Source organism: Corylus avellana, chromosome ca10 (assembly GCF_901000735.1).
Source record: "Corylus avellana chromosome ca10, CavTom2PMs-1.0".
Lineage (NCBI taxonomy): Eukaryota > Viridiplantae > Streptophyta > Magnoliopsida > Fagales > Betulaceae > Corylus > Corylus avellana.
Window position 1 is genome coordinate 5,371,470 of NC_081550.1, and position 9,446 is coordinate 5,380,915.

General features: G+C 36.5%; 2 protein-coding genes across 4 annotated transcripts; both read left to right on the top strand.

The window, feature by feature from the left end:
- The first annotated feature begins 329 nt into the window (after positions 1–329).
- Positions 330–1,795, top strand: LOC132164026 (chlorophyll a-b binding protein 6A, chloroplastic-like). Its single transcript, XM_059574432.1, has 4 exons — positions 330–576; positions 764–866; positions 1,140–1,428; positions 1,531–1,795. The coding sequence occupies exons 1-4, from the start codon at positions 380–382 to the stop codon at positions 1,680–1,682; spliced, it is 741 nt and encodes a 246-aa protein (XP_059430415.1). The 5' UTR covers positions 330–379; the 3' UTR covers positions 1,683–1,795.
- A 1,399-nt stretch (positions 1,796–3,194) lies between these two features.
- On the top strand, positions 3,195–8,018 carry LOC132163245 (uncharacterized). 3 transcript variants are annotated; one of them, XM_059573453.1, is made up of 8 exons: positions 3,195–3,505; positions 3,688–3,765; positions 4,002–4,069; positions 4,177–4,317; positions 4,758–4,799; positions 5,976–6,115; positions 7,540–7,641; positions 7,758–8,018. In XM_059573453.1, exons 2-8 carry the CDS (start codon positions 3,689–3,691, stop codon positions 7,884–7,886), a joined length of 699 nt encoding a protein of 232 aa, XP_059429436.1. In that variant the 5' UTR covers positions 3,195–3,505; position 3,688; the 3' UTR covers positions 7,887–8,018. The 3 variants fall into 3 exon arrangements, with proteins under 3 accessions (XP_059429436.1, XP_059429439.1, XP_059429438.1); XM_059573456.1 differs by having other exon boundaries at positions 7,543–7,641; XM_059573455.1 differs by having other exon boundaries at positions 3,195–3,492.
- The last annotated feature ends 1,428 nt before the right edge of the window (positions 8,019–9,446 follow it).

Genomic DNA, 9,446 nt, shown 5'->3' on the forward strand with positions numbered 1-9,446 from the left:
TTTTTACCTAATATATATTTTCAAACTCATTTTTTTAAGTTTTAAATCCATTGTTGAGCCTCTCAAAGGCACAGCCGACGCATGCCTTATACGGCAACCACTAACCAACTAACCAGTAACAAACAAAGTTGATTTTTGTCATGGCAGTCAACCTCCACCACGCAAAAACAAATATAGATATCTGATATCCACGGGATATTCCACGTAGTCTAATGGATTAAGAGAGGACACCTGGCCCAATGACATAGCAAAACCAAGCACCACTAGCCAATCGCAATCCAGAACTGGATTCGCCTCTATCCCGCTTGCACATACTTGTACTGCTCGTTCTTCCTATGCAGCCCACATCCATCACACCCAACTTCAATTCCTGAGAGCCATGGCTTCCAACACATTGATGAGCTATGGCGTCGCCACCACCGCCTTCCCATCAGTCCTCTCCTCTTCAAAATCCAAGTTCGCCGCCTCTCTCCCACTCCCTAGCGTTGCTGCCAATGCCTCGTCCCGTTTCACCATGACGGCCGATTGGATGCCGGGCCAGCCCCGGCCTCCGTACCTCGATGGCTCAGCACCCGGGTAATTGATCATAGTGAACAGTGAAAATTTTGGTTTGGTTCTCAGAAATCAAAACATGAAGAGAAAAGAGAAAAGCGCTTGAATATTGTTACTTTCTTTCGTGAGCATCATTTTGTTCCTGTTGTGTTTGTGTAATCATGATGATGTGAATGAGTTTGCGTTGCATGTGTTTGTTTTGATGTGGCAGTGACTTTGGTTTTGACCCACTTCGGCTTGGTGAAGTCCCAGAGAACCTTGAAAGATTTAAGGAATCTGAACTCATTCACTGCAGATGGTGTATGCTTGCTGTTGTAAGTGTCCGTTTTGCTTGCCCGCGATTGTGATTGTGTTCGAGAAATAGTGATTTTAAGTAAAAAAATAAACCGTTTTTCTCAAAAGTTTTATTTTTAAGTTTTTTTTCAAAAAGTGCGTATTTGATTTGTTTTTTTGGGTTCTTGAACTCTTAAAATTGCTTTTAAGTTGTTTTTACCGATCGGATTCTTTTCCTTCGAACGGGGTTTTGACAAAAGCATTAGTTTGTCTTCTAATTGAAGTTTGAGATTTCCATATATTTTTGCATGCAGCCCGGAGTTCTAGTACCGGAGGCCTTGGGATTGGGGAATTGGGTGCAGGCTCAAGAGTGGGCTGCCGTTCCAGGAGGCCAAGCCACCTACTTGGGCAACCCAGTGCCATGGGGCAACCTCCCCACCATTTTGGCCATTGAATTCCTTGCCATCGCCTTTGTTGAGCACCAACGCAGCATGGAGAAAGATCCTGAGAAGAAGAAGTACCCTGGTGGTGCTTTTGACCCCTTGGGGTACTCCAAGGATCCCGAAAAGTTCAAGGAGTACAAGGTCAAAGAGATCAAAAATGGTTAGAATTAATTACCTCTCTGCAAACCCATATATATATACATTTTCATTTGCTTTTAGAGTGATTGATTTGTTATGTAATTAATCGTTTGCTTTTATGTAGGCCGGCTCGCAATTTTGGCTTTTGTGGGGTTCTGCGTTCAACAATCAGCTTATCCTGGCACAGGGCCATTGGAGAACTTGGCTACTCACTTGGCTGACCCATGGCACAACAACATTGGAGATATCATCATCCCCAGATCGCTTTATCCATGAATCATGGAATTTTAATCATACTTCCTCTGTAAAATTCGATGTAACAATCTGTAATATTTAATCAGGACTTCGAATGTTTTGTCTGTGTTGTTAAGTTTCCAACTGATTATTTTGCTGCTATGAGTACCTAAAAATACTATGAAAATTATTTGTCTCATATCTAGTTAACAGATTATTAATACGATTTTATGAAAATTATTTAATTTAAATAGCATAATTCTCAATATGAAAATTATGATTTTACAAATAAAAATGATGAAGTTTTCCTCTTAATAGGATTTTTGAAGATTTCTTCCAATTCAAATTATTAAATTGACGTGTGTTTAAAATGTATGTAATTTTCACGTACATTTTTAGTACACCATGAGATCCTTGTATGTGTTTCTAAAATGTCTATAAAGATTGCATCATTTTTTAGAACACATCAATTTATAAACTATATTAAAATAAATTTCTTTGATATAATTAAAATGAAATTTTGCAATTCTAATAGGGATGATGATAATTAGGATTGTGGTAGATCCTAGCTGAGTATTGCATGTTCGGACTCAACTCAATTACATCACGAGTGTAATCAAACTCTAGTCGAGTTTTCAAACCTTGTTCGAATTTGGCTTGTCAGGACCCTAGCCATGTTTGAGTTTAGCTCAAACTCGACAATGGTCACAAGCCGAGTAGCTAATCAAGTGCTAGATCAGCTTAATGACGGGTGACATCATAAACTTTTTAAAGTTAGATACATTAAATTAAATTGTGAGTTTTTAAAGTTTAAGTAATAATTGTAAAAGCAATAGTAGTTAAGCAAGTTACTAAAAAAATACAATTTTTTTACTTTAACTCCTGTTTTTCTGTACACACTCTAACAATTTGTATATTCTACTAAGGCTGAAATTAACCGTCCGTTAACCGCTCTAATTGCTTTTGAAGGCGATTAAAAAAAATCATATATATATATATGAAATGATATGTAGTATGTTATTATTGTATTATCGTTTTTTTTTTGTTTTTTAAATTTTTTATAAAAAAATGCAGTTAGCCGAAGCGGTTATCCGATTTTACTAATCGCTTAGGTGGTTGCAGTTAGCGATTTTAGCCAATAACCGCTAAGTGCAACTCATTTTCACCCCTATATTATTCTATCTATTTTATTTGGGAAAAATACAAAATTAGTCCTAGTAGTTTACCTGATTTACAATTAGCTACATGTGGTATCAAAATGAATTCAAAGGTCCAACGTATGCCAAAAAAAATAATTTAGTCATTACAGTCAAATTCCGTTAACTAATTTAACATATTCTGTTTGTGTGACATTGATTTAAATAGGACAAATATCACAATTTTATTGGTTCTATCGTTCACGCTATCAGAATTTGTTAAGTTAGTGAACGAAATTTGGCTGTAGAGACTAAATTATTTTTTTGGTATATTAATTGCAAATCAAGTAAATCAATTTACTTATATTACATTTTGCCCATATTTTTTTTTTTAATTTATTGTTTTCTTGTATTTCTCTCTGTACTCTACTCTCCTCTCTCTCTCTCTCTCTCTCTCTCTCCGTCTCCTATTCACCGCAAGCTAGCAAGTTAGCAGCCCCATCGACCATCGCAGAAGTCTTCCACCACCAATCACCATCCACAACCCAAACAGCCAGCCGTTCAGCCGCGCCGTTGGAGAGAGAGACCACGAGAGTGAGAAAGACGATCGAGAGAGTGAGATAGAGAAGAGAGACCGAGAGAGAGAGGATCCCGGTGGGTTGGTCGACGCAGTGGACGACGGTGAAACACCAGCTCCGGCAGCTTTAATGCTCAAGGTCTTCTTGATTGGTAACTCCTCCCTCAAGTTTTATTTAAAGTCTGATTTGAGAATATTTTTGTTATTATGTTTGAATGTTGGGCTTGGTTGTTTATGAGTATTTTGCTGTGGTGAGAATGGCCGAATGTTGGTTTGGTTGTGATTGTAGGTTGCTTTTTATGTGAGCTATCTGTTTTTTGTATGTTTTTTGCAGAATGGGAATGGAGCAAGGCGAATTGAATTCCGAATTAGAGGAGAAAATTTACCTGATTTATAAGGATTTTTTGTTGAGGTAATCCCTTGCATAGCCTTTCCAGAATGATTCTTGCAAGAATAGTGAAATGTGCCAATGAGCTCTTGCTCAGATGACATGTCCTCTCATTGTAAGAACAAGGTTGAGGGTGAGGTTGTGAGTTCAGAACTCATTGAGTGCATAAATTAAAAGGCGTTTAGCTAGCATATTTATTTGTTTTTATTGGAGTGCATGCTTATGTTGTTTAATGGTTTTAAATGGCAATGCTTTGGTAGGGTTACGAAGTTTGAGGAATTGGTGGCTGTAGGAGCCAGGTTACTTGCTGGCTTTCAGCAAGGGCTGGGTAAATGTTCTCAAGAATTATGGTTATTTGTCTTGTGATTATTGTGTTTCTAAAAAGGTTTATTTTTGCAATTCTCATAACATTATTTTCTTAAAATTCTTATATAGAGTATCTTCGGCGGTGTCCAATAGACAGAACATCTGCGTTGGTTAAGAACATCATTGAAGCTAATGAAACAAAGAGACTTAAATCATATTTTGATGCTGGATGTATCAATGCACATGATGGTGTGCAAAATGTAAGCAAGTGTAAGTGCAATTGTTTTCTGTCTTTCTTGTGATACAGTGCTACTTTAAGTTCCTTGTTTCCTTGTTTCTTATTTTCTGAATGGCTTGTAGACATTGGCCTTTTCTTCTATTCACAGCATATTATTGGTTTGAAATAAGATCATCTCCTTTACTTGGAATGTATTGGCTTAGGACTCCCCTGTGTCCATCCCTGCCTCTTGTCATCTTTCTCACATTCTCTGCTAGAAGTCACCCCAGCAAATTCATTCAGCACTTGGTTTATTGACTCATAATCTGTGTGTCAAAAAAAAATGTTTGTAACCCCCCATCCCTGGCGTCTCTGTGTGTGTGTTTGCTACAATGTTTCAAGTTAAAATTTCCACTTTGAACTTTTGTTCACCTAAAATTATTGTTCTGACTGCAATGATTGTTCATATGTGGGGAAAATGTGCATATACAAGTGCAAACATGCGTACTTGGACTTCATGACCACTTGAGTAAAGGTAACTTCTCCTTCCAAATTTTACCATTTTCTGTTCTTTTATATATTCTCATTCCCAATGGGAACTTGTAAAGTTTTTGGTACGAACCTGTGATGCCTCAACAGTGATATCCGATCTTCTATGTTTATAGAATTGGACTTCATCTCCTGTGTCTGTTGTCTCTGTTATTCATTAATGTTTGCACTGTATACTTGGTTAATGCCACATTGTAACCATCTCCAAAATGCTACCAGTTTTCTTGGAATATCTACCAATGCTAACCCATCCTATAGAAAATGGCTTAATAGCTCAATCCCAAGTGACATTGGCTCATGACTTAACTTATACGTGCAATGATTTTCAGAAAGATTCTGAACCATGTTGAACACTGGATATATGATAATAAAAGCTGTCATGTTAGTCTCCCCCACCATACATATGTGATTGAAAGTCTTAGCTAGATGAGGATCCACTAAGCTTTGAGAATCGTGCTTATTACCTCCTCTCCCCGCCCCCCAACTTCATCTTGTGGAAAAACTTCCTTCTTTATTCTATCCATTATTTTTTTTTTCTAGAAAGTTCCACTTCACATGAAAAACAAATGGGTGAATAGTTTCCTACCTTTGTGTTTTATTATTATTGCATGTTTAAAAAATTGTCCTCTTTTTATTTAAGTGCATATCTCTTAAGAAGAGAATGTTATTTCATTTTAAGTTGGGGATTGGGGGTATCTATGTAGAGATTTGTGTTTATAAGGGCTGGAAGATGAAAAGTTCCTTATTCAGTTTTTCCTTTTGTGTGTGGTCATCTGTGATGGATTAATGCCTTTTAGTAGTCAGAGACTCAGAGGAGTGCCAATGCCAGCAGCCTTTGGTCAAATGGCAACTCTATTCCCCATGGGTGGTAGGGTGGGGTTACAGGTTCAAGTCATGTGGAATGTGTGAGTTACTTATATTAGGAGAAATAGAGAGGAGAAAATACATTCTACCCCCATAAGTTGGACCACTTTTTTGATCTCACCTCCAATGTTTAAAAAGTGGCAATCAATCCCCTTGTTTTCTTTAAGGATAATAGTGTTTATTCCTCTTGCCATTGTCATTTGGAGGCTATCGTTCTTTGCTTGTTTCTGCTCTTTTTTTCTTTTTCTTTTTTATGCAGCTTTAAATTTATGTTTAAATTTGTAATGGGGAGTTGCAGCAAAAAACATACTTAGTGAAGCTGAATCCCTCCTGGAGGATGTAACTGGTGCAATGCAAAATGTCAATGGTACTTTATCACCCATTAATGATGAATATTTTGGTGATGGGTTGAATGAACAAGCAATTTCTAATACCAAGGTAGCCTATCTTTTCATATTTGTTCAATCTCTTTCTTTTCTTATCAATTTGGTTAAAAAATATATTTATATTAATTCAATGTCACAAATCCGTATGTTTCAATGTTTGTCTTTTGCAAATGTCATATTTCTTTATTCCTTAGTAATTTCACCATTTACACTGCTCTTTCCACCCTTTGAAACCTGATGGGTTTACAGTACCATCTGATTCAGCTTGTTTAGGTACAGACTATCTCCGTCCTTTCCTGATATATTAGTCAAAATATGTCCAAGTATCTAAGCAGATGATTATAGCCTTAAAATTTTTCGGGATCTTATGGAGGGCTAGTTGAAAAATGTAAAATATGACAACATATGACAACATATCTCTTAGGTTGGAGTCATTTATTGGTACCCCAGATTCTCTTTCTATGCCTGCAAGCTTTATCAACTACAAGGGGAGCCTGGTTGTTGGGAACATTCCTCGTCTTTCCTTATGAGTAACTTGGGTTTAATCCATGCTTGTAATTTGCATATTTTTGGCCAAAATTTGGTCAGCCATGTAGTTAAAAATTTCCTTGAACTAAGAAATTCTTGCCTAAGATTCTCTGTATAGCAAATTTATTTTATTATCTTTTGGGTCACCAAAATGTTTGTCTGCAAGTATTATTGTGGAAAAGAAAAATATAACCTTTGGATTTTGCAGAAGTTTGGCAAAACTGTTTTTGTTAAATCTTTTTTTTTTTTTTCTTTATAATTCCTTTTGTTTGACTAAAAGTTTAGTTATTTTTAGCCTTGAACCTCATGCAGATTTGTATAAATTGCAAAAGGATTCTTACACTGTAATTTGATTTGACGGGATGTTTACTATGTTTTGGAAAAAAATCAATTGAGTCTCTAGGTTTTTATGCAATTTTAATTTAATCCGTGGATTTTCAATTTTGAACAATTAAGTCTTTAGGCTTTTCTGTAGTTTCAGATAGGTCCCTCCGTCAAAGTCCAATTAATTAATGGTATGCCATGTTAGACCAATCAATTAATATCATGCAGCTCTCATTTGGCATGTTATGTGCCAATTGTATGTATCACGTGACACAGTTATTTTAAATTATCAATACATCTTAAATAAAAAGTCAAAATAATTAAAAACAATTTAAAAAAAGATGAAAAAAGAAAAAAAGAAAAGAGAGGTGGCCGATCACCACTAATTGGTGAGGGAGGCTTTCCCTTACTACATGACTTGCCAAACGTGAGTCATGTAACATTGATTAATTGGTTTGATGTGCCATATTGTTAATTAATTGGATAATAGATTGATGGAGATCCCTATTTCAAACTAGAAGAAAACTAAAGTACCAAATTGTCGAAATTAAAAACCTAAGGACTAAATTTGATTTTTTCCTTATGTTTTTAGCCTCAGTATGCTGACAACTTCTTCTCTTTTAGAAGGAAGTGGCATCATCTCAACTTCAAAGACCTGAGGTAGCTGATTGTGCTGTCCTGATGGCGTTTGTGTACAGTATGCTTAAAAAAGACTATGAGATGCAGGTAATGAGCTCCATACCTCCCCTTGTGTCATTTCTCCAATCTGGATAAACATTACAAACATCTAATATCTTTTTGGGGTCTACAACGGTTGAATATAGTATTATACCTTGTTGCAGGAAAAAATTGTTTCTGCTCTAAATTTCAAGGCATCACCAGGAGAATTGGAGGGCTACTGCCAAATGTGGTCTTTACGTCCTTTTGTGAATGATGAAACTATGCATCAAGCTTGGAAACTCATTCCTTGACCATCACTGACTTGTGAGTGCCAATTTTTTTCTTTATTGACAGATTTGTTATCTGACATCTCAATTCATTTCACAAAATTGTGGGGGTTTTTTTCCCCTTTGAGCAGAAGCCATATTTCCGATTTCATGAAATTTAATTTATCAGAATCATAGAATTTAACTCTACCCGCATCACAATCGAAAACTTGCTGACCATACTATGTTGGAAAGGGGAGCATGCTTCATCACCTTTCTCTTGATTTTCTCTCCCACTGCATTTGCTCTCTCTCTCTCTCTCTCTCCCTCTCTCTAAAAAACATGGAACCAGCAAGCACATTAGACCAGATCCATGAAGAGTATCACTCTAGCCCAAAAGCCTAAGCTAATGGGTTTGGGTCCACTTAAATTTCTCTTGATAATTAACAACATTAAGTATGCACCTTCAAAAAGCAAAAAGTAGCAAACAAATATTCAAGCTAAGTAGTCCCAAAGATGATGGGTCAAAAACAATAAAATGCCTAAATTAAGGCTTAAAAAAGTTTTTAATATCTTTCTAAACTAATGAATTATAAATCTTGTTGATCTTTACTTGTAACTAACAATTCAAAAACCCATCAAAATACTTGGTACTACTATTATTAACTTTAGCTTAGATATTACATATTTTTCAAAAATCTCCTTAAACAGTCCATATGCTGAGAAATCTTCCCATCAACACAATTTGCCATTGTTGAGGTGACCTTCCCAAATCCATTGATTCCCATGATTGCCCGAACCTTGATCATGCTTGGACGGTTTACGCCTAATAGATTGCACAGACATGGCGGGTGTAAAGAAACGCACCACAGCTTGATCGAAACTGGTCTGGCCTCCATCCTCCCTCGCCTCAAAGGCTAAAACGTACTTGATTCTGACGTATACCTGATGCGCTGCTTTCAAAACCTTGACAAACTCCAGTCGGGAAAATTTGTTCTTCCCACGAATGTGATCGTGGTATGCGTCAATTGTGTGCAGTGAATATTCTTTGCACTCGTTACATCGAAGAGCATAACTTCTAAACGGGTGTGGCACAAAGCCACCCCTTTGTGCCCACCAATGAGGATTTGATACCTTAGAATAGAGCATATTAGAAATATAAGCCCAAAACACCGGATTATATTAGGTTTCTTCATTTTTATTTTTTTTATTTTAAGAATGTGCAGGAGGGGTGAGGGTGGCTCGCCGCCACCCCCAGCCCATCTAGGGTGGCCGGCAAGCCACCCCAGGCTATATTTTTTTAAAAAAAAATTAATTAATCAATTAATTTTTTATTTATTTATTTTTATATTTGGTATAATTTGGTGTGGTAGTGTTTTTTCTTTAAATTAGATTTATTCTAATATGCTGAGGTGTCACTTGCTGAGGGTGACTTTGTGCCACCTTCATATAGAAGTCACTCTCTATATTGAATCTCCCTCTCTAGAGTAGATTTAATGGTACAATTACGAATAAAAGCTCGGAACCACCAGGTATGGATTCAAAATCAAAACCATCACTCTCCACAACTTGTTTGTGGTATTTCACTAATCCATTCTTCAATTC

Bases quoted from the DNA above. Each gene is read 5' to 3' on its own strand.
- LOC132163245 (XM_059573453.1), top strand. From the start codon at position 3,689: ATGGGAATGGAGCAAGGCGAATTGAATTCCGAATTAGAGGAGAAAATT. The intron at 4,070-4,176 runs GTAAATGTTCTC...ATTCTTATATAG, and splicing joins TGGCTTTCAGCAAGGGCTGG to AGTATCTTCGGCGGTGTCCA. The intron at 4,318-4,757 runs GTAAGTGCAATT...TGCATATACAAG, and splicing joins TGTGCAAAATGTAAGCAAGT to TGCAAACATGCGTACTTGGA.
- LOC132164026 (XM_059574432.1), top strand. From the start codon at position 380: ATGGCTTCCAACACATTGATGAGCTATGGCGTCGCCACCACCGCCTTC. The intron at 577-763 runs GTAATTGATCAT...TTGATGTGGCAG, and splicing joins CTCGATGGCTCAGCACCCGG to TGACTTTGGTTTTGACCCAC. The intron at 1,429-1,530 runs GTTAGAATTAAT...GCTTTTATGTAG, and splicing joins GGTCAAAGAGATCAAAAATG to GCCGGCTCGCAATTTTGGCT.